Source organism: Sciurus vulgaris (genome assembly GCF_902686455.1).
Source record: "Sciurus vulgaris genome assembly, chromosome: X".
Taxonomy (NCBI): Eukaryota; Metazoa; Chordata; class Mammalia; order Rodentia; family Sciuridae; genus Sciurus; species Sciurus vulgaris.
The window spans coordinates 129643350-129668003 of NC_136471.1; the positions used below are offsets into that span (position 1 = coordinate 129643350).

Here is a 24654-nt window from a genome sequence, read left to right on the forward strand (position 1 = left end):
TAGTATGATCTTGTATTTTCTTATTATGGAATAGGCAACTCTACATCCACTGCTATATTGGAAAGGATAAGACTGAGTTAATTTTGTGCTTGGTTCTTCAATGTTACTTTCTGGTACTGGGGAATGTGGAGGAAGGAAGACAGCATTAAAAAAAAGTCTGTTGCCAGAGTGATGAAAATGAGACCAGCTTTCGGAGGGTGGTCAAGGAACATTCTTATGTGGTATGCAGAACTTTGTATACATCAAGTTTTTCTGGGTGGAAGGAGGAGTCCATGGCATTTATTAGATTCTCAAATGGATTAAAGATAATCCAAAAAGGCTAATGCACTCAGTCCAATGTGAGCCAGTAGATTTATATTGTTGCCTTGCATAACAAAAAAATTGAGGTTATAGCTCAGGACAGCCATCTAGGTAATCGATTTTTCCATGTTTGCAGGTTGGAAAGTGAGGATTTATTAGGAGGGTTTGAGGTTTCCAGGAACAAAGGAATGATCTATTTTAAAACCCTTTTCCCATGCAAACACCTGCCCTTCTACTCAGTATTAAAGGCTATTCTTAACCATCATCACTGTATTCTTAACATGTCTATCCACCTCCACTAAACATTTCTACTAAGCAGTATCTTTCCCATCGGCTCAGCACAATCACAAATATAGTGTAATAAATAAGCAGTCTCCTCCATGAGGACAGTAATCATGTCTTTTATATATATATATATATATATATATATATATATATATATTTATACATGTTCAGTATTCCTTACATGAGTTACATAGTTAATGCTTAATAACTGTCCATGTGCAATGAATTTAACTGACTTGGCTAGCGGGGGGGTTTTAAGGCATGATTCATACTGTTTCTATGAGCAATTATACTTCATCTTTAAAAAAATAAAATGTGTGAGATTGTTTTTAAGTTAATTTGCCTAATTGTGAAAATACAAAGAAAATTACCCTTTGATTCTTTCAAAGAAGGATATAGTAATTTGCAAAGAGCATGGATTCTTCAAAGATTTTTCTCCTCAACCACTACAAAGTATGAGTTAGAATTAACAACTTAGGAAACTATGAAATGAATGGAACTCATCTAATTTCAGTGCAGCAATTATAGCTCTTTTTGAGATTGCATAAAAAATGTGGTTACTATAGCAGTAAATTGGTCTCTAAGAAACTCTTTTATTTTCTATGGAAAAATAATAATAAATTTCTATAGTTGAACACCCAAATGATAAGGAAAATAATCCACAAAGAAACATAAATGTATCTGAAAACAAAAAATGATTCATGAGAAAATACTGCAATGGAGGGGAAAAAGGCACAAAACAAAACTAAACCACTTAGGCAAGCAAAAGGATGCCAGTTTTTAAAGAGAGAATTTTACAGTGTTATTAAAATGATGAGTGTTTTTCTAAATTTCTTTAGTGGTTAAGAAAATGGGATAGTTTATTAAACAGAAGGGGCATTTATCTTGTGTAAGATATAGACATTAAAACACACATTGACCGAGGAGCCCAGTAGAAAGGGAATTATTTTACAAGTGCTAAATATTTAGGTTACTACATATTATTACACATATGATTAAATTTAGCAGAAAGCACAGGAAAGTTTTCTAATGTATAAACATTTTCATTAATGAGAAAAAACACTATTTCAAATTTTTGTTTTAATGAGTTTGAAGGTATTGGTTAGCACTGTGTCATTGTACTTAGATTTATTTGGTTAAAATAAAGTACCTCATTACTTTTATACTGATAAATATATTGCTTTGAGATTAAAAGGAAGCATGTTTTAGGATTATGTGTTTACCATTTCAATTGTATCCAGAGCCTATGTCTATGTTTATCACTAGAAAAATTCCTTAAAAATTTTAATTAGTTCATGTGTTCAATGTGGGGGTTTGTCTGTCTTCAGGACAATTTTATTTGAAGTCATTATTAATAGTAGCCTAGATTATGAGTTTTCTGAAGTCTTGAATCTGTTTCACTGATCCCTGTATAACCAGTACCTGACTCCATGTTGTATATATAGTAGGTACATAAAAATGTGTGATAAAAAAGTGAAATAAATTAAATATATTCTGAAGCATGGGTTACAGCTCTCACAATTCAATCATTAACATTATTGCATTTTAACACAGGAGTTTTTTTGCGGGGCACTACATATCTAAACCACAACAGGTGGACAAATGGTTGGGGATTTTATGGCTTCATGATTGATAAAAAGCATATTTTTCTTATTCTTTACACCTTGGATATCAAGACCAAGCACAGGAAAATAGAAACCGTCAAGGTTGGAGAAAGAATAATGAAAAGAACCAAACATTATTCTTTGGATCAATATATCTCACACTTCTACAAGTTAAAGACGCTGTGTGGGCTAAGAAGTTATTCTTGTTTCTTTTAGTGTCATTCTGTGGTTTTTGTTTCTGTTGGCATAGGAAATTGTAAGCCTCAGCTGCCCTGAGTTTATCCCAATCTCTCTAGTTCTGGTGGGGTCACTTTCTGACAATTTTTCCCAGTGACCTGACTTTTCATCAAGGAGGAAAAAGGAAAAGAAAGGAGATAGGAACAAGATGGTATTCTTCCTATACTGCTACTGAGGAAAAAAGTCACATGTTTGTGTGATTTTCCTCACCAGGGTCCCCTCATGTACTATCTCTCCTTTTTTGCTATTAATATCTTATGTAATATCACAAGGGTCTCCATATGTCTTTATTATCAGAAGAATACTTCTCAAACAGAACTTTTATGGCGTGGACAAAAATAATGTAGAAAGCATGCATGTTCTCAATTTCAGTCCTTTTAAAACACCATCACCTCTTTATCAAACATGTGGAAATTTTGCAGTAATCACAACTCCATTATGAGAGAAATTTTCTGTATATACTATTTGTGGTTTTGGTCTAAATTAGGCCTAACCAAAGAAAATACAATATAATTAGATTATTCTATAAGGGTTGGTAATTTTTTTTCTCTAGAGGTTCTGATAGTATTTTACATTTTGCAGGGCACAGGTTATTTGCTCAACTATGCTATTATAGGGAGAAAGCATATATATTATTTAGATAATATATAAATTAATGAGTGAAACCATATGAATTTGGAAATTTGAACTTCAAATGATTTTCATGCATCACAAAATATTATTCTTATATTTTTCTTACTTTTAAAAATGGAAAAGCTATTCTTGAATCACAGGTTTTGAAAAAAGCATATGGAAGACTGAATTTTTTTTTTAAATTTTATTTATTTATTTATTTATTTATTTATTTATTTATTTTTTATTGTAAACAAATGGGATACATGTTGCCTCTCTGTTTGTACATGGAGCAAAGGCATACCATTTGTGTAATCATAAATCCACATACAGTAATGTTGTTTGATTCATTCTGTTATTTTTTCCCTTCCCCCCACCCCTCCCACCCCTCTTTACCCTCTATACAGTACTTTCTTCCTCCATACTTGCCCCCCTCCCTAACCCTAACTCTAACCTTAACATTAACCCTTCCCTCCCCCCCTTTATGTGTCATCCTCCACTTAAGAGCGATATCATTCGTCCCTTGGCTTTTTGAGATTGGCTTATCTCACTTAGCATGATATTCTCCAATTTCATCCATTTGCCTGCAAATGCCATAATTTTGTCATTCTTTATGGCTGAGTAATATTCCATTGTGTATATATACCACAGTTTCTTTATCCACTCATCAATTGAAGGGCATATAGGTTGGTTCCATAGTCTGGCTATTGTGAATTGAGCAGCTATGAACATTGATGTGGCTGTATCTCTGTAGTATGCTGATTTTAAGTCCTTTGGGTATAGGCCAAGGAGTGGGATAGCTGGGTCAAATGGAGGGTCCATTCCAAGTTTTCTAAGGAATCTCCACACTGCTTTCCAGAGTGGCTGCACTAATTTGCAGCCCCACCAGCAATGTATGAGTGTACCTTTCTCCCCACATCCTCACCAACACCTGTTGCTTGTATTTTTGATAATCGCCATTCTAATTGGGGTGAGATGGAATCTTAGGGTGGTTTTGATTTGCATTTCTCTTATTACTAGAGATGTTGAACATTTTTCATGTTTATTGATTGCTTGTACATCTTCTTCTGTGAAGTGTCTGTTCATTTCCTTAGCCCATTTGTCGATTGGATTATTTGTATTGTTGGTGTAGAGTTTTTTGAGTTCTTTATAGATTCTGGAGATTAGTGCTCTATCTGAAGTATGATTGGCAAAGATATTCTCCCACTCTGTAGGCTCTTTCTTCACATTACTGATAGTTTCCTTTGCGAAAGAAAGCTTTTTAGTTTGAATCTATCCCAGTTATTGATTCTAGCTTTTATTTCTTGGGCTATGGGAGTCCTGTTGAGGAAGTCTGGTCCTAGGCCGACATGTTGAAGATCGGGACCTACTTTTTCTTCTATAATCTGCAGAGTCTCTGGTCTGATTCCAAGGTCCTTAATCCATTTTGAGTTGAGTTTTGTGCAGGGTGAGAGATATGGGTTTAGTTTCATTCTGTTGCATATGGATTTCCAATTCTCCCAGCACCATTTGTTGAAGAGGCTATCTTTTCTCCATTGCATATTTTTGGCGCCTTTGTCTAGTATTAGAAAGTTGTATTTATTTGGGTTTGTGTCCGTGTCCTCTATTCTGTACCATTGATCTACCTTTCTATTTTGGTACCAGTACCATGCCGTCTTTGTTACTATTGCTTTGTAATAAAGTTGAAGTTCGGGTATTGCGATACCCCCTGCTTCATTTTTCCTGCGAAGGATTGCTTTAGCTATTCTGGGTTTCTTATTCTTCCAGATGAATTTCATGATTGCTTGCTCTATTTCTGTAAGGTACGTCATTGGGATTTTAATTGGGATTGCATTGAATCTGTATAGCACTTTTGGTAGTATGGCCATTTTGACAATATTAATTCGGCCTATCCAAGAACATGGGAGATCTTTCCATCTTCTAAGGTTTTCTTCGATTTCTTTCTTTAGTGTTCTGTAGTTCTCATTGTAGAGGTCTTTTACCTCTTTTGTGAGATTGATTCCCAAGTATTTTATTTTATTCGATGCTATGGTGAATGGGGTAGTTTTCATAATTTCTCTTTCTGAAGATTCATCACTTATGTATAAAAATGCGTTGGATTTATGGGCATTGATCTTGTAATCTGCTACTTTACTGAATTCACTTATGAGTTCTAAGAGTTTTCTGGTGGAATTTCCTGGTTCCTCTAAGTATATAATCATATCATCCGCAAATAGGGATAGTTTGAGTTCTTCTTTTCCTATTTGTATTCCTTTAATTTCCTTGGTCTGTCTAATTGCTCTGGCTAGAGTCTCAAGAACGATATTGAATAGGAGTGGTGAAAGAGGGCATCCCTGTGGAAGACTGCATTTTGACTTTGAGTTGTTACTTGCCATCCCTTCTTTTAAGTGGTTCATTTATTCCATTACATATAAGGTCCTATAGGGAGTGCTTTGTTTTCAGAAATGCCATTTTCTTTCACAATGTGTTAAACCAGAAAGAAAAAATTCTATCTTGAGGAAAAAAAATAAAGCAACTTTCTAAGTGCCCCAGGTAAGATTGCTAGGAAATGATCACACTTTTAGATAGCTTTTTCTCCATCCTGTCCTGCAGCAAGCAATTCAGTCACAGGAAACCAAAACACAGATATATTGTTTCTTCTATCACTCTCCTAGCACAGAAATCAATAGAACTGATCACAGAGGTGTGTGCCTAGGGGAAAACAAAATGTGACTTCTGCCATTAGGCCCAAACATGGTACTTCAGGATGCAAGCCAACAAAAGGCTCAGAGCCTTCCTGGATGAGGTATGTCCCTGCTGACACCCACATGCCTCTCAAGATAGAAGTCACCCTAAATAGTAACATTACAACTCCCTCCCAAAGTCTCTCAAATACAGAATCTTTTCCTATTCTTGTATTCCTGGTCCACAGAAAGACTGGAATGATTCTCAAGTCTTATTCCTGATGCAGGGTGAATATAACTTAAGTCTCAGTGCTTGTTCCCAGGCAATAACATCCTTTGGAGATACCATTTGAGTACAGACACAATCTTTCAATCCAACTGAAAATGTTCCATTATATCAGGTCCTGACTAGAATTACTATCTTAATCCCTTTGGGTTGCTTATAAAAAGTACCTTAGACTGTGTAATTTATAAATAATACAAACTTATTTCTCATAGTTCCAAAGCTGGAAAGTCCAAGATCAAATCACCAGCACATTCAGAATGGGTGAATGCCCCATGCCTGCCTCATAGATAGCACTTTCTTGCTGTGTTCTCACCTGGCAGAAGGCGTAAGGCATCTCCCTTCCACCTCTTTAATGAGGGTGGTAATCCCATACCTGAGGTCTCCACTCTCTTGACTTAATCACTTCCTCAAAGACCCCAACAGGTAATAGATATTAGATTGAAAACTATGAATTGGGAAGGGGAAATACTAACATTCAGACCATGGTAGGTACCAACCATTCCAGGGTGAAGGAGTTTTTCCAGGATGTGGGCTTTTCCATTGCTGAAAAATCGGATGGTTGGTCATCCTAAAACTGAGTCCTCTCACTTTATATTTTCCTGTCTTACTCATCTCTCAGTTCTTCCAAGTATGCTTGATAATTCATGACTACTGTGAAGTAGAAGCTATACCGGGTTCGTGCAAGAAAATTTCTCCAGAAGACCCTAAAAATACTTCACTTAATGTCTTTCCCAAAGTACAGAGGTACTTTTTGCTATGAGTGAGCATATATATTAGATCATAAATATTCAGTTTCAAGTGTTCTGATAGCTTTAGCTTCCACTCCAAACTTGCTTTAAAAGATCAGTTTATAAAAGACAAATGCCACACCTTCTTATACCTCAACACCCCCATAGCATAAGTAGATCTGTTCATATGATAGAAAGATCTCCATTTGGATAACTTCTAAAGACTTCTCTTGCTCTAAATTCACTGAGAAAGTATAAATCCAGTGAGCTTTTAAGGGAATTCTTTGCTAATATTTTTAAAAATTACACAAACATATTTTCTGGTGCCCAATTAAGAATATCACATAACTAACTACTAAATCCACAATAAAACTGAACCAACGAACCAAGCACATTTCTTTACCTGTCCCAGATTTGACCTAATTATCCTAATTATCCTTTTGCCTCAGTTGATGATCTCAAAATTCAGTAATGAATCACTCAGTCAAGTATGAAAAATCAGTGAACTGTATGTGTATGTTTGTGTAACCATGGAATTATGTATATAAAATTACTCATCACTTAAAGCTGAATTTAGGCATTGCATTTTGATCTTCCTGATTAGGAAAAAATCAATGTGTTAGTAATTCTGGAAGGAAAAAATGCAAACTTTGGATGCAGAAATGGAAAAATACATTTTTGAGCAGAAATACATGGATCCTCAGTGTTAAGAGAGTGGACAAATAAGCATTCTGTGCTAATGGAGCATGTGTTTTCATATTACTATCATATTTTCGTTAATATGCATGTGTAAGTTGGTGCTTCTGACCTAAATTAGCCCTTAGGCATCTCTTGCATTTCTAGATAAGGCCTCAGAGATGTGCAGCAGCCTTCATGACAAGATGAAGTAAATGATTCACCTACCTGACCAGGTCGATGACCCTCTCCCTGGGTGCAGCACTGACCGGTTCATCATTAATCATTACAATCTGATCTCCTGGGATCAATTTGCCTTCTGAGGGGCCACCTGAAAACACACAAGAGTGAAGTGCAGTTGAGAACACCATTGGCAAACCATCCAAATTTCCCTCTCACCATCATGATTCACTGTGAGGAGGTGGTCCAATCAGCAAAGACAAAACCCAGTTACACCTGGGGGCCTTTGGATAAGTCTGAGATCCCAAGCTACACCCTAATCAATTAAACCAGAAACTTTTGGGATGAGACATATGCATCCATGTTTTCTAAAACTTCATGGACCAGATTGAGAGTCAGGCTACCAGCACTTCCCACACTTTAATGTGCTTATGAATGACCTGTTCATCCTGTTATCACACAGGGGTGCATGGTGAGATAATGCATGTTCAGGGACTGCTGATGCTGCTAGTCAAGGCTTCTAAAAGAAGGTATCTTCCCCCAAAGCAGTCAAACAGCTGTGTTACCTGCAGCCAAAGCTGCAACAACCTGGGCACAACTTGATTTGAACAACATTGCATTTATTTGCTCATTATGAGTAGGGAGACAGACTTTGTGGGAAATCACAAGGCATTTCAATCAGAGGGTGTTAGTCAGGACTTACTAGAAGTTTTAACCTTGTGTTAGGTGCTGTTGGGGCAGGTTCAAGGAAATGGGGTGTTTTCCTTGGATTGGATGCTAATGGAAAACGGGAGTGATTTTGTCATGAACATCTTAATAATTGTCTACTAGGTAAGATGAAGGAAGCAAAAGTAGGTTGTGATTGATTAACAGCAGTCATTCACATCATCTGGCAGAGGGGTGTTGCCACCCGCAGCAATAATCCCGTGGGAATTTATCGGAGGTGGACTGGGAATGAACTACTTCTATTATCTTTATCTAGGCTACTTCCTTGCTTACTTGCTTCTTCGCTAGTTTATAGAGGAAGAGAGGCTTTGCTTAGAGGAAGAGAGACTTTGCTTAGAGGAAGAGAGGCTTTGAGAGGAAGAGAGGCTTTGCTTAGAGAAAGAGAGACTTTGCTTAGAGAGAGACTTTGCTTAATTTTAGAGGTGCTACTCTTTCAGAGAGGCTACGCTTATCAAAGGTCTACTGCTTCTTAAAGGTGTGTCGCTTCTTGGAGGTGCGGGGTGCGGCATGCGGCATGCGGCCTGCGGCCTGCAACCTGCGACCTAGAGGTGTGGCTTTAGTCCTCCATCCTGCGTTCTGCAATGTGTGATCTGCGACCTAGAGTTGTCTGCTTAGTCCTGCGATCTGCGACCTAGAGGTGCATGCTAGAGGTGCGTTCTTAGTCCTGTGCCCTGCCATCTCCTCCCAGGTGAAGAGAATGTCTTATATATACTAAGGCAGCCAATCAGCTTAGGATTAAGTAGCATGGTTGGAGCATGCGTCATGGTACCAATCAAGAAAGAATGAGAAACATCTGTTTACCAAGCACAGAGGAGACATTAACTAATCAGGCAAAAGTAGATCACGCCATGCTAACACTATACGCCACCTCTTGGCCCAACGCCAGCCACCATCCTAGGGCTACTTAAACATGTCTCTGCAGAGGGGCATACATGGTCATGCTTGTGGTTTAGACTGTGCTTGGATTTTTGTGTCTCTGCTCACATGTCAGTACAAGGAGTCTCGTTTTTGTCTTGGTCCATCAGAGCCAGAGTTGCCTTGTCCTGGTGTTGAGATTTGGTGACACTGTTCAAGTTCAACAGAATAGCCAGGCCCAGTTATGAAGGTCTGACAGCTTCTGAAATTCAGAGGCTGTTTTTCTCTTTCATTTGAGTTTCCAATGAGGGAGTAGGAAATTAATGTTGGTTGAGCAGTTATTGTGTAGCTGGCAATGAGCTAACTGTTTTGCCTGATAAGCTTACTAAATATTGTAATTTCTTCCATATAGTGAGACAATTGAGTTTCACATATGTGAAAAAAAAAATGACATGAAGATAGGACTGGATCTCATCTTGGGTCTATAGACTCCTATAAGTTCAGAATGGCCAATGTCACTCTTGAACTTGTCCTCACAATTCAAAACCTGGTAACTGCCAGGTCTCTTGACAGGTAAATTGAAAGTCACATCTGTGTGAAGCACACATCTGTATTTAAATAAAAACCCCAAAACAAGTATTTGGGTTATTCTCACTTGTCTAGATAGGTGCAATTACCTCCAAATACTGATATAGCACTATGTGGCATTATCATTTGAACTCTATTTACAAAAGTCTGGCACTGGGTGACAGGGAAGCTGAAATACTATCTTTCAAATAATATCACAATTACTTTGTTCAGTAATTGAAATGAACACCTCATGCCCAGAACAAAGAACTGAAAACCATTCAGTTTTTCTCTATCAACCCAGGCACTTGGCATATGGGTCACTAAAACTGTACTATAAATGTGTCTTCTTTCTAGGGAGTAAGAAAGTAGGGAAACCTTAACATGTACCCATATCAGTGATAGAAGATATTCATTTCACAGATCTGGGAACTTGAGAAAACTTATTGTAACTATTTGATTGTATGCAAACAGTCATTCTAATTCAGTCAAAGCAATGGTTAGAAGTCAAAGGCAGACCAAATACAGAAATGTTTTCAAAATAGCTGTTTGAAGGATAGATATTAACTATTCTGCTGAGAATAAAAAACCCTCTCAGATCAACAGGACATAATCTTACATTTGACCCATACATATTGATCCAATGGAAATATTATTATTTAATCAGGCAACTTAGATAAATAATTCTGGTGAAAATAACACACAATACTTTCAATATATGAAACAGTGGAATCTTTCAGAGAATTGTCTCATCCACTTTACTCTGAAGACTGAGCTGTCAGGTATAGAAATTCTGGTCACAGCACTGAAAACACTTGGAACTTAGTATAGAGTCATTTTTGTGATAGGCAGAGTTTACTTGACCAACATTTTCACTGATACAAATAACTGGAAGTAGTATTCTTTGACCTCAGTTTTCACTTTTTTCTACTCTTACCAAAACTGTTTAATAGTTGGTGTTAGTGTCTTTGAAGGTAAGGAGAGTTGAGGGAAAAGTAGAGAAGAGGCTGAAAGAATAGTGAGATAAGACAAAAAAGTGAAAAACAAAATGTTAATCTCTAGGCAGCTCCTGGGAGGACTTGAACCTCAGAGAACCTCATCACTAATAATGTTAAACTATCCCAATAGTATGAAACTGCATGCAAAATATAGCCCTCTTAGAAAAAAGTATGTGTGCACATACATGCACACACACACACATTACATATATAATGGATAATATATGTGTGGTTTTGCATTCACAGAATTATGTCTATTATACATATTCTCTATGTCTATGTGAATAGTGGTTATCTCTTTGTAGCAGGAGTTGACATTTTTTCTCTCTCCTACATACTATTTACATTGTTTGTTTTTTACTTATTTTATTATAATAAAAAAGGAACAAATCTACTTTGAGAATAAGTTCTCAATTTTTTGAGCTGAACAATCACACACAGAGAACTAAAATATGATCTACATTTAATTGAATAAAAAGCTGTGTGGTGAGACAGCAGTAGGATTGCAAGCAACACTTAATAGCACAAATCTGAAGTGGTATTTGTGGTGCATGCCTGGGGCATATTATGTCAAACTAATAAAAAGTTAAAATTTAATCAACTTCTAAAATCTATACCAGCTCACTAGTTGACTTGAGTTTCCCATAATTGACAGACTCAACTGGTCAAATATTTGAGAGTTGTTTAATAATAATAATAATAATAATAATAATAATAATAAACAGTTATGAAATGATAAATATGTCTCTACCTCTTTTCTAACTTATTGTACCTTCTCCATGGCCCTGTAAGTTACATACTACTATGATCCTCATAGTACAGATGACACAGAGGAGATACATTAACCTGAAAAGCAGGGAATTACAATGGAAGATAAAAAGTCTAATAAGGGGCAGAGGACAGACACAAACTTGGGCAATTAAATGCCAGAATCTGTACACATAAGTATACTTTGCTATTGAATTCTGTTACTGATTTGCAAAATTCTGGAGAACAACAGAGAACTTTCTTCTGTCTGAAAATAAAATCCAATTTGAGTCCATTACAATAAGTACATAAATGTATATAATAAATAAAATATAAAAGCACAATATTTCTAGAAAGGCAAAGTCAGTTCACTTCAGGCAATTACATCATGGTCTATTGTATTCATCTGGGTTGGTAGTGGAACATATGTATACTCTAATAAGAATGATTGTGATAAATCTAATAATTATCATATTATAGAATTTAAGAAATTTGGCACATATTATTCAGCATCTGCTGTAAATAAAATCACTCCCAAACTCAGTAGGGTGTCCAATAACTACTTCTTTTCATTCCTGTGGGACTTTAGGATACCAAAAGACAGGTGGATTTAGGCCAGGGTCAGCTGGGAAGTTCTGCTTCATACTGAAGATCGGGCTATAATTAGTTCCAGGTTGCAGTCTTGTTGGGTGCCAGTCTTGATGTTCATTTTGGGGATCAGGCAAAATGGACAGATGCTACTTGAGGAAGACTCTTCTAATGGCCATAGTAGACACTCAAGAAACAAGTTAAACTGTGTGAGCTTATATCAAGTCTTTGTTTATGTCACCTTTCTAACATGTCATTGGCCAAAGTCAGTCACTTAGTTCAGCCCAACAGCAATGGGATAGGGGAATATATTCTGCCTCCAATGAGAGGGAAAGCATTACATTTTTGTAAAGTAATGGAACTACCCCAAAGACTAAGTTTTACTATAACCCAAACACCACTTTCTGCCTTTTTTTCATTAAGGAATTCATCAGTACAATGCCTACTTTTTATTGTTTGCATTTACATGTGAAGAAGTGGGTCATTTCCATGGTTACAGATCATGGATCAGTATTTTTCCTGAGTCAAATGCTTTGATGGATCTGACAGTTTAAAAACTAGTTTAGGGAGAAATTTTTGATCTTTAGTACTCTGCATGTATTGGCAAAACACATCTAGCCTTCACAGCCTGGACTCAGGAAAGTGAAAAACAGTCATCCTGGAAAGGTATGGCATATAGTTCTAGGAGAACAAGGAATGGGGTTGTATCCTTACCTGGTGTTACTGAGCGAACGACCACTGGTTTTTCACTCCCTGCCACGAAACCAAAACCCAGCACAGGGTCTCTCCTCATCTCCACCTTCCGGGGAGCTGGAGGGATGATTTGGCAGCTTTCTAACCGAGGGTCATCAAATGGAATTGCCTGTGTCATGTGACTGTGGAAAAAAGAACAAATAAGAGAAAGGAGGCATCAATGTATGTATTTGGCATCGGACTTGTACATCACATGCTTTCTAGTTTCAAAACCTATTCTCTGTCTGATAGAGAGTGGGAAAGAGCTAGACAGAACCATAGTCATGTTTCTTTCATGAACCTCTTGTTGTTCCTTGAAAACTCTTAACTAATTTCTGCCTTAGGCCTTCATAAGGACTGTTCCCCCCAACCTGGAATGCTTGTCCTGCAGATGACTGTATGGCTCACCCTCACTTCTTTCAATCCTTTGCTCACCCTCTTAAAGAGGACTTGCTGGCATTATAAATTTAAATGGCCACCCTGCTCCCCCAATTCCCTTTACCCTTTTCTACTTTTTCCCCACAGCACTAGTCATATGCTAATATGCTGTTTATCTTTATTATTTTGCTGTCCACACTAGAATGGATATCCCATGAGAGCAATGAATATAGTTTTATTCACTGGATTCTCTCAGGTACCTATAAGGTCTGGTACATAGTAGATTCTCAATAAATATTGAATTAATAAGTACAGAGAAACATATTTGTGGAAAATTATCAAGTTATAACATATCTAAGAAACTTCCCCAAAGGACTATGGACATTTAGTATGGCTCTGGCCTCAGTGAAATTGAAGTAATATGGATTATTGTGGTGATGACAGGTCATACTGGTGCCAAATACTTTCCACCCTCCAAAGGAGCTGCAAATTTAGCTTTCGGAGTTTACTCTCTGGAAATATATTTTAGTGATTTAAATGAGTCTTTTCATTAAAATCTCAACTCCAGAAGTCTTATCAATAATCTACAGTTGAAATTTATACAGTATTCAGAAATTTTCAAAATGCTTTTGATTCACAAAACAACCTTGAGAACAAGGGAGCAGAGCAGGCATTTTTGTCTATCATTTTCCAATAAGGAAACTGAGATAAAAAAATCACAGTTTATTGTTGTTCAGGGTCCATGGTCAGTATGGCAAAGAGTCAGGTCAAAGACAAACTGCCATGACTTCTAATGAAGTCTTCATCATGCACATTGTCCAAGGCAGACATCCTTGGGGGAAGAGTTATTAATTTGAACACTAGAAATCTGCTTAGAGTAATGTAAGCTGAGATTATTTCAATGACATGGGCTTAATTCAATTTTTTTTTCTCTCTAATCTTCTTCAATAAGTAAAATAAGATCATTTTAAAATACCATGGATGATGCTACTCTATATGCCATCTGGACAACATATTGTTGAAATGTAATAAAGAAAGACAGGGAAGGAGGAATCCTGTTGTCCTTCTGTGTAATTAATAAGAGTTAAGTAAGATCAATGAAAGCCCTCTAGGATCTGTCCTTTGGGTATATATCACTGTCTAGAAAAATAAAATTTTAAAGTCCCTTTTTTACAGAGAGAAAGCATCATTTCAATTTAGCTGTTTGTGTCTAGAATGCTAGGTAAAAAAGGACTAGCTTGTTGTGTGCCACGTGATATCACTCATTTGTTACCTTAATTCATCCTTAAAAACTCTCTTATGATGGAACTATTCAACCCTATCCACCCCTTCTTTGCAAACACCAAGAGAAGAAAATAACTTGACGGAGGTCACCCTCTTCTCAGGTGAAAGTAAGGTTTGATTCACACTAGGTGTTTAGATTTTAAATGCCTACATAAGGACAGCTACATAATTTGCAGGGACAGTGCAAAATGAAAAGGTGGGGCTCCCTATTTTCATTTCTTGATTAAGAATTTTACAAGCAACAATAGGTGTTGGAGAGGACGTGGGGAAAAAGGTACCCTCATACATTGCTGGTGGAGTTGCAAATTAGTGCAGCCACTGTGGAAAGCAGTGTGGAGATTCCTCAGAAAACTTGAAATGGACCCACCATTTGATCCAGCTATCCCACTCCTCAGCCTATACCCAAAGGACTTAAAATCAGCATACTACAAATCAGCCACATCAATGTTCATAGCTGCTCAATTCACAATAGCCAGACTGTGGAACCAACCTAGATGTCCTTCAGTTGATGAATGGATAAAGAAATTGTTTTATATATATATATATATATATATATATATATATAAAACATTGTAACATTGTTATATATATTATATATAACAATTGTTATATATATATGGGTGTGTGACTACATTGTTATATATATATGGTCCTGTGTGACTACATTGGTCACACACCCATGACCCATACATATATATATATATATATTATATATAACAATTGTTAATATATATATATATACATACATACAATGGAATATTACTCAGCCATAAAGAATGATAAAATTATGGCATTTGCAGGCAAATGGATGAAATTGGAGAATATCATGCTAAGTGAGATAAGCCAATCTCAAAAATCCAAAAGGCGAATGATCTCACTGATAAGCGGATGATGACACATAACGGGGGGTGGAAGGGAGGCAAGAATGGAGGAAGGAGGGACTATATAGAGGGAAAAGAGGGGTGGGAGGGGTGGGGGGGAAGGAAAAAATAACAGAATGAATCAAACACTATTACCCTATGTAAATGTATCACTACGCAAATGGTATGCTGTTACTCCATGTACAAACAGAAACAACATGTATCCCATTTGTTTACAATAAAAATAAATTAAAAAAAAGAATTTTAAGAGGTCTGACATGGTGGCTCAAGCCTGTAATCTCAGAGATTGCAGAGGTTGAAGCAGGAGGACTGCAAGTTTAAGGCCATCCTCAGCATGTTAGGGAGACTCTTGACAAATTAGCAAGACCCTTTCTCAAAATAAAGAAAAATAAAATAAAAAGGGTTAAGGATATAGCTCAGTACCCCTGGGAACAATTCCCAGTAGTCCTCCCACCCCAAATACAAAAACAAACAAACAAAAAAATAGTCATTAAACGTAGCCCAAGGTCCTGTGTGACTACATTGGTCACACACCCATGAATCTGTCCCTGATAGTGTACTATCCTCAATGTCCTCCCATGATTCTAGAAAAGCCTTGGCTCAGAGTGGAGGTATTATAGTCAAAAAGGAGAGATTGAACATGTCTCCTAAGTGGAGCACATGAAGGGAAGGTGAAGGGATGTGGAAGAAGATCTCATGAAGAGGCCTGTGGTCAGGGGAAAGAATTCAATCCCTGAGGAAGGAAGCAAAACCAATATAGAATGAGTTCCAGTGGCCAGTGCAGGAGCTGCAGATAGGGGGTCCCTGCAGGGAGGAAGTGAAACCCAGGGAAGAGTAGGGAAGTCAAGGCTGGGGACCAGGACATAAGAAGGACCTGGGATTCTCTACATTGGACCCTACTGGACAGAAACTTGACCTCATGACATTGAACCATCACAGGCCTGAAACAGTTATGGCTGTCTGTGCCTAAAGGAGAGTGGGGCCACCTAAGGATGATGGACATGTCAGATTCTCTTGCCTCCTGTAAGAAAGCACCATGTCAGAGCATGTCATTCTAGTGCCACATCTGGAAACAATCCTCTCCTTTTATCCCTAGATGGAACAAAGGATGGAAGGGAAATAAAGGGAAGGAAGGAGGGAGGGAAGAAAGAAGGAAGGGGAGTCCACATTTTTGGAGCCTGGTCCTGAGTTCTGAGTTTTCACCACAGCCACAGTAGATGTATACAAGAAACTGGTAAAGGTCTTTCGATCTAAGGGACTTGTTAAAGGCCACGTGTGCCATGGAACCAAAGCAGGCTTAACTCTCAGTTCCAAGCACAGAAAGGATCTCTTCCTGCTGCTGCCAGTTTTACGACAAACTTACAACAGAAATTACCTAACTTTGCTGCATATTGGAATCACCTGGGGAGCACTAAAACATCCTAATGCCTGGGGTGTGCCCAGATCAATCACATCAGAATATATGGTCGGGGTGGGGGGCAAGATCAATGTTTCACAGATCTCCAGGTGATTTCAAAGTACAGCAAGGTCTGAGGACTACTCATCTTCCCAGCAAAGTGTGGGAAGTATATCTTCTAGACAATAGGAAAAGAGGACACAAATAATTTCCCCTGATTACCTTCTGGAGCCAATGTAAATTAAAGTATTAAAAACATCTGTAGCTTGATTATTACCCTCTTTCTACTACCTGATAAGTAGTATCTAATATTTCAATGCAACATTCACTAAATAACCATTACATTAGTATAATATATAATATAACATGACATTATTAACCATTAATTTCATGCTAAGCATTGTTTGTTCTAAATGCTGGCCATATGCTAGTTTGCTTAATCCTCCAAATTCACTCCATAATACACCCCTTTATTCATTTAGTCAACTTATTAAATGCCCACTGGGTTTTCAGTTCTGGGAATACAAAAGGAAAGAAAGCAGACAAAAAATAAAACGTCCACGCTAATATTCACTGATAGAAAATAAACTAATTAGTAAAATATGTGCTATATCAAGTCATTATAAATATTAAGGAGATAATTAATGCAGGGAGGGAGGATAGAGAGCTGCTGAGGGAGGGGCTACCATGTTGTATCAAGAGCTGGGAAGGAGCCCTTAAAACATAGGGGCCTCAAAGTACAAAGGACTTGAGGAGCAACATGCTGGTGAAGGCATGCCTCACAACAGCCAACATACTCGTGGGTCCATTCTCACTGAGAACAGGTAGTGCAGGAAGAAGGTTCCACAGTAGTAGAGGCCAGTATGGGGTGGGGTACAGTTTGGAATCAGTGAGGGGAGGAGTAAAGAAGTGATGGGGGATGGGTGCAGATCACACAGGCTCCCGAAGGACTTGGTGTTTTGTTCTGACTGAAACAGGAAACCATTGAAAAGTTCTAGATGGAAGGAATAGAATCTAGTTGCTAGACTGAGAACAGAAAGGAGGGGACACTGGTAGGAGCAGGGAGAGCATTTTTGGGCTCACTGAATTAATCCTAACAAAAGATCATGATGGCTTGGACCAGGTTGAGAAAGACAGGGTTGGTATAAATTGTTGGGCTTTAAATTGATTTGGAGGCCATTGTGGCAAAGCAGGGTGGGACTCCTACTCTGAAACCTTCTTCCACTGTGGATATAACTCAGTTGGTAGAGTGCTTGCCTTTTATGCATAAGACCCTAGGTTCAATTCCCAGAAATACCAAAAAAAAAGAAAAAAAAAAAAAAGGAATTACTTGATTGATCCTGTACACATCTGCTCTTAGTGAGGACAGACCCATAAGCATTTTGGCTGATCTATCTGCAGTAATCTACAGAAGACATTTTCTCTTCTAGGAGGCGACACTTTCTGGTATACTCAAGAAACAAATGCCTAGGTATAGGGTGAACATGAGAACGGTTGTTTGAATGAGACTTTGGAGTCAGACTGCCTGCATTTGAGTCCGAGTCCCACCATTTCCTGGGGATACAACCCACACAAATTATTTTGTCACACTGTGCCTCACTGTCACCATCAGGAAAATGATGTTAGAAACTGTATCAAATGCTTAAGATAGTTGTGAAAAATGTCTGGCACACAGTAAGCACTCAAAAAATTGGCTATTATTTTGCATCACTGGAGGTCAATGACTAGAAAGGAATAACTTTCAGATATCATGAACTTATTCAATCTTACTATATGAAAACAAACTGAATGTTTCAAATACCTGAAGCCCAACTGTCTCATTAAAATGACTCAGGATTCTTAGGTAAGCTCTGAGGCTTTCAACTCAAAAAGTCATATTAAATGCATTCACACAGTAAGTCCAAATACCATTTGACAGACACTAGGCGATACTATACCAAAACACAAAAGAATAAAAGAAGGTAGAATAATCCAGGCTCCCTAGTGACTGAATCACTGTTAATAAATTTTCCTTGGCCATGTTCCCTGATCACTAAGTGACCACTGGATAGAGGACTGAGGAGCATGCCTGTTCTGTGGGGATAATGAGAAGCACTAGTTATGTTCTATAATGAGGGTTGAGGCAGGCACAGGCCCTTTTATCTCTGATTCTGCCATCCTCTGTGTCATCAGAGTCATATATTGGCCGAGTACCTTCATTGATATTTTCCCACCCAAATAAGGATAGAAACACAATCAAATATGCATTTGAACTGCTTGTTCTAGCTCTTTAGTTTTTGTTAATTATTATTGTATTCTCTTTGCTTATATATTGAAGATAACCTCCTGAAAAATTATCATTTTCTTGTTCACCGGGCTGTCAGGATAAATCATCACAAAATAATCAACCTCTGACTCTCTTGCCCCCCTCCCACCCCCAATTATGTGTCATCATCCACTTATCAACAAGATCATTCGTCCTTTGGTTTTTGGACATTGGTTTATCTCACCATGATATTCTCCAATTTCATTCATTTGCCTGCAAATGCCATAATGTTATTATTCTTTATGGCTGAGTGATATTCCATTATATATATATACACACACACCAGTTTCTTGGAATGGAATATATATTCTTGGAATATATATACAATGGAATATATATATATATATTCCATTGTGTGTGTGTGTGTGTGTGTGTGTGTGTGTGTATATATGTATATAAATCACAGTTTCTTTATCCATTCATCAATCGAAGGGCATCTAGGTTGGTTCCACAATCTGGCTATTGTGATTTGAACAGCTATGAACATTGATGTGGCTGCATCACTATAGTATGCTAATTTTAAGACCTTTGGGTATAGGCCAAGGAGTGGGATAGCTGGGTCAAATGGTGGTTCCATTCCAAGTTTTCTAAGGAATCTCCATACTGCTTTCCAGAGTGGCTGCACTAATTTGCAACCCCTCCAGCAATGTATGAGTGTACCTTTTTCCCCACATCCTCGCCAACACCTACTGTTGCTTGTATTCTTGATAATTGCCATTCTAATTGGGGTGAGATGGAATCTTAGGGTAGTTTTGATTTGCATTTCTCTTATTACTAGAGATGTTGAACATTTTTTCATATATCAGTTGATTCCTTGTAGATCTTTTTTTTTTTTTTTTTTTTTTTTTTTTGAGTGGCTGTAATTTTATTAAGAAATACAGTCCAGAAAGAAAAAGAAAGTTAAAGGAGAAGAGAGCCTGTGCCAGATCCTGTGTTTGTATAAAACTCATGTATTTTGTCCATCATGGATCTTTAATTTTTTTTTTCTCTTTTTTTTTTTTTTTATTGTAAACAAATGGGATACATGTTGTTTCTCTGTTTGTACATGGCGTAAAGGCATACCATTTGTGTAATCATAAATTTACATAGAGCAATGTTGTTTGATTCATTCTGTTATTTTTTCCCTTCCCCCCACCTCTCCCACCCCTCTTTACCCTCTATACAGTAGTTCCTTCCTCCATACTTGCCCCCCTCCCTAACCCTAACTCTAACCCTTCCCTCCCCCCCATTATGTGTCATCCTCCACTTATTAGCGATATCATTCGTCCTTTGGCTTTTTGAGATTGGCTTATCTCACTTAGCATGATATTCTCCAATTTCATCCATTTGCCTGCAAATGTCATAATTTTATCATTCTTTATGGCTGAGTAATATTCCATAGTATATATATACCACAGTTTCTTTATCCACTCATCAATTGAAGGGCATCTAGGTTGGTTCCACAGTCTGGCTATTGTGAATTGAGCAGCTATGAACATTGATGTGGCTGTATTTCTGTAGTATGCAGATTTTAAGTCCTTTGGGTATAGGCCAAGGAGTGGGATAGCTGGGTCAAATGGTGGTTCCATTCCAAGTTTTCTAAGGAATCTCCACACTGCTTTCCATAGTGGCTGCACTAATTTGCAGCCCCACCAGCAGTGTATGAGTGTACCTTTCTCCCCACATCCTCGCCAACACCTGTAGTTGCTCGTATTCTTGATAATCGCCATTCTAATTGGGGTGAGATGGAATCTTAGGGTGGTTTTGATTTGCATTTCTCTTATTACTAGAGATGTTGAACATTTTTCCATATGTTTGTTGATTGCTTGTAGATCTTCTTCTGTGAAGTGTCTATTCATTTCCTTAGCCCATTTGTTGACTGGACTATTAGAATTCTTGGAGTAGAGTTTTTTGAGTTCTTTATAGATTCTGGAGATTAGTGCTCTATCTGAAGTATGATTGGCAAAGATATTCTCCCACTCTGTTGGCTCTTTCTTCGCATTGCTGATAGTTTCCTTTGCTGAGAGAAAGCTTTTTAGTTTGAATCTATCCCAGTGGTTGATTCTAGCTTTTATTTCTTGTGCTATGGGAGTCCTGTTAAGGAAGTCTGGTCCTAGACCAACAAGGTGAAGATTTGGACCTACTTTTTCTTCTATAATCTGCAGGGTCTCTGGTCTGATTCTGAGGTCCTTAATCCATTTTGAGTTTAGTTTCGTGCATGGTGACAGATATGGGTTTAGTTTCATTCTGTTGCATATGGATTTCCAATTCTCCCAGCACCATTTGTTGAAGAGGCTATCTTTTCTCCATTGCATATTTTTGGCCCCTTTGTCTAGTATGAGAAAATTGTATTTATTTGGGTTTGTGTCCGTGTCCTCTATTCTGTACCATTGATCTACCTTTCTATTTTGGTACCAATACCATGCCGTTTTTGTTACTATTGCTTTGTAGTAGAGTTGAAGATCTGGTATTGCAATACCCCCTGTTTCACTCTTCCTGCTAAGGATTGCTTTAGCTATTCTGGGTTTCTTATTCTTCCAGATGAATTTCATAATTGCTTGCTCTATTTCTGTAAGGTACACAATTGGGATTTTAATTGGAATTGCATTGAATTTGTATAGCACTTTAGGTAGTATGGCCATTTTGACAATATTAATTCTTCCTATCCAAGAACATGGAAGATCTTTCCATCTTCTAAGGTGTTCTTTAATTTCTTTCTTTAGTGTTGTATAGTTCTCATTGTAGAGGTCTTTCACCTCTTTTGTGAGATTGATTCCCAAGTATTTTATTTTTTTCGAGGCTATTGTGAATGGGGTAGTTTTCGTAATTTCTCTTTCTGAAGATTCATCACTTATGTATAAAAATGCATTGGATTTATGAGCATTGATCTTGTAACCTGCTACTTTACTGAAATCACTTATGAGTTCTAAGAGTTTTCTGGTGGAATTTCCAGGTTCCTCTAAATATATAATCATGTCATCAGCGAACAGGGATAGTTTGAGTTCTTCTTTTCCAATTCGTATCCCTTTAATTTCTTTGGTTTGTCTAATTGCTCTGGCCAGAGTCTCAAGAACGATGTTGAATAGAAGTGGTGAAAGAGGGCATCCCTGCCTTGTTCCAGTTTTTAGGGGGAATGCTTTCAGTTTCTCACCATTTAGAATGATATTAGCCATGGGCTTAGCATAAATGGCCTTTACAATGTTAAGGAATGTTCCCACTATCCCTATTTTTTCTAGTGTTTTGAGCATGAAGGGGTGCTGTATTTTATCAAATGCTTTTTCTGCATCTATTGAAATAATCATGTGATTCTTGACTTTAAGTCTATTAATATGGTGAATTACGTTTATTGATTTCCTGATGTTGAACCAAACTTGCATCCCTGGGATGAAACCCACTTGATCATGGTGCACTATCTTTTTAATATGTTTTTGTATGCGATTTGCTAAAATTTTGTTGAGAATTTTTGCGTCGATGTTCATTAAGGATATTGGTCTGAAATTTTCTTTCCTTGATGAGTCTCTGTCTGTTTTAGGTATCAGTGTGATATTGGCTTCATAGAATGAGTTTGGGAGGGTTCCCTCCTCTTCTATTTATGGAATACTTTGAGAAGTATTGGAATGAGCTCTTCCTTAAAGGTTTTGTAGAACTCGGCTGAGAACCCATCTGGTCCCGGACTTTTCTTTGTTGGTAGGCTTTTGATGACTTCTTCTATTTCAGTACTTGAAATTGGTCTATTTAAATTGTTTATGTCCTCCTCATTCAGTTTAGGCAATTCATATGTCTCTAGAAACCTGTTGATGTCTTCGAAATTTTCTATTTTGTTGGAGTATAGATTTTCAAAATAGCTTCTAATTATGTTTTGTATTTCCATCCTGTCTGTTGTGATATTTCCTTGTTCATTCCGAATTTTAGTGATTTGGGTTTTCTCTCGTCTTCTCTTTGTTAGTGTGGCTAAAGGTTTATCAATTTTGTTTATTTTTTCGAAGAACCAACTATTTATTTTGTCAATTTTGTGTATTGTTTCTTTTGTTTCAATTTCATTGATTTCAGCTCTGAGTTTAACTATTTCCTGTCTTCTACTACTTTTGGTGCTGTTCTGTTCTTCTTTATCTAAGGCTTTGAGCTGTAGTGTTAGGTTGTTTATTTGTTGAGTTTTACTTCTTTTATTAAATGCGCTCCATGAAATAAATTTCCCTCTAAGTACTGCTTTCATAGTGTCCCAGAGGTTTTGATATGATGTTTCTTTGTTCTCATTTACCTCTAAGAATTTTTTAATTTCCTTCCTAATATCTTCTGTTATCCATTCATCATATAATAGCATATTGTTTAATCTCCAGATGTTGGAATAGTTTCTGTGTTTTACTCTTTCATTTATTTCTAACTTCAATCCATTATGATCTGATAGAATACATGCTAGTGTCTCTATCTTCTTGTATTTGCTAACATTAGCTTTGTGGCATAATATATGGTCTGTTTTAGAGAAGGATCCATGTGCTGCTGAGAAGAAAGTGTATTCACTCTTGGTTGGATGGAATATTCTATAAATGTCCGTTAAGTCTAAATTATTGATTGTGTTGTTGAGATCTATGGTTTCTTTGTTCAATTTTTGTCTGGAAGATCTGTCCAGTGGTGAGAGCGGCGTGTTAAAATCACCTAGTATTATTGTGTTGTGGTCTATTTGGTTTCTGAAATTGAGAAGGATTTGTTTGACATACATAGATGAGCCACTGTTTGGGGCATAGATGTTTATGATTGTTATATCTTGCTGATTTATGCTTCCCTTAAGCAGTATGAAATGACCTTCTTTATCCCTTCTGACTAACTTTGGCTTGAAGTCCACATTATCTGAAATGAGGATGGATACTCCAGCTTTTTTGCTGAGTCCATGTGCATGGTATGTTTTTCCCCATCCTTTCACCTTTAATCTATGGGTATCTTTTTCTATGAGGTGAGTCTCTTGCAGGCAACATATTGTTGGATCTTTCTTTTTAATCCAGTCTGCCAGTCTATGTCTTTTGATTGATGAATTCAGGCCATTAACATTCAGGGTTATTATAGAGAAATGATTTGGTTTCCCGGTCATTTGGTTCATTTTTAAAATTTTGTTTATTTATTTGTTTGACACAACTTGTTTCCTCCTTTATTTGACAATTCCTTTAGGATAATTCCTCCCTTTGCTGATTTGCTTCTTTGTTTTTCATCTCTTCCTCATGGAATATTTTGTTGAGAATGTTCTGTAATGCTGGCTTTCTTTTTGTAAATTCTTTTGCTTTTGTTTATCATGGAAGGATTTTATTTCATCGTCAAATTTGAAGGTAAGTTTTGCTGGGTATAAGATTCTTGGTTGGCATCCATTTTCTTTCAGGGCTTGAAAAATGTTGTTCCAGGACCTTCTAGCTTCTAGGGTCTGGATTGAAAAATCTGCTGATATGCGTATTGGTATCCCCCTGAATGTAATTTGGTTCTTTTCTCTCACAGCCTTTAAAATTCTGTCTTTATTTTGTATGTTAGGTATTTTCATTATAATGTGCCTTGGTGTGGGTCTGTTGTAATTTTGTGTATTTGGAGTCCTGTAAGCCTCTTGAACTTGATTTTCCATTTCATTCTTCAGATTTGGGAAATTTTCTGATACTATTTCATTGAATAGG

General features: G+C 37.2%; 1 protein-coding gene across 7 annotated transcripts in view; it reads right to left on the reverse strand.

The window, feature by feature from the left end:
- FRMPD4 (FERM and PDZ domain containing 4) overlaps nucleotides 1-24654 on the reverse strand; it is a 912953-nt gene that overhangs the window by 101684 nt on the left and 786615 nt on the right. For all 7 annotated transcript variants that reach the window (XM_079123114.1, XM_079123113.1, XM_079123116.1 and 4 more), the window contains 2 exons: nucleotides 12766-12926; nucleotides 7619-7721 (listed from right to left, as the gene is read on the reverse strand). In XM_079123114.1, the coding sequence (XP_078979240.1) occupies nucleotides 7619-7721; nucleotides 12766-12926 (264 nt within the window). The remainder of the gene's footprint in view (nucleotides 1-7618; nucleotides 7722-12765; nucleotides 12927-24654) is intronic.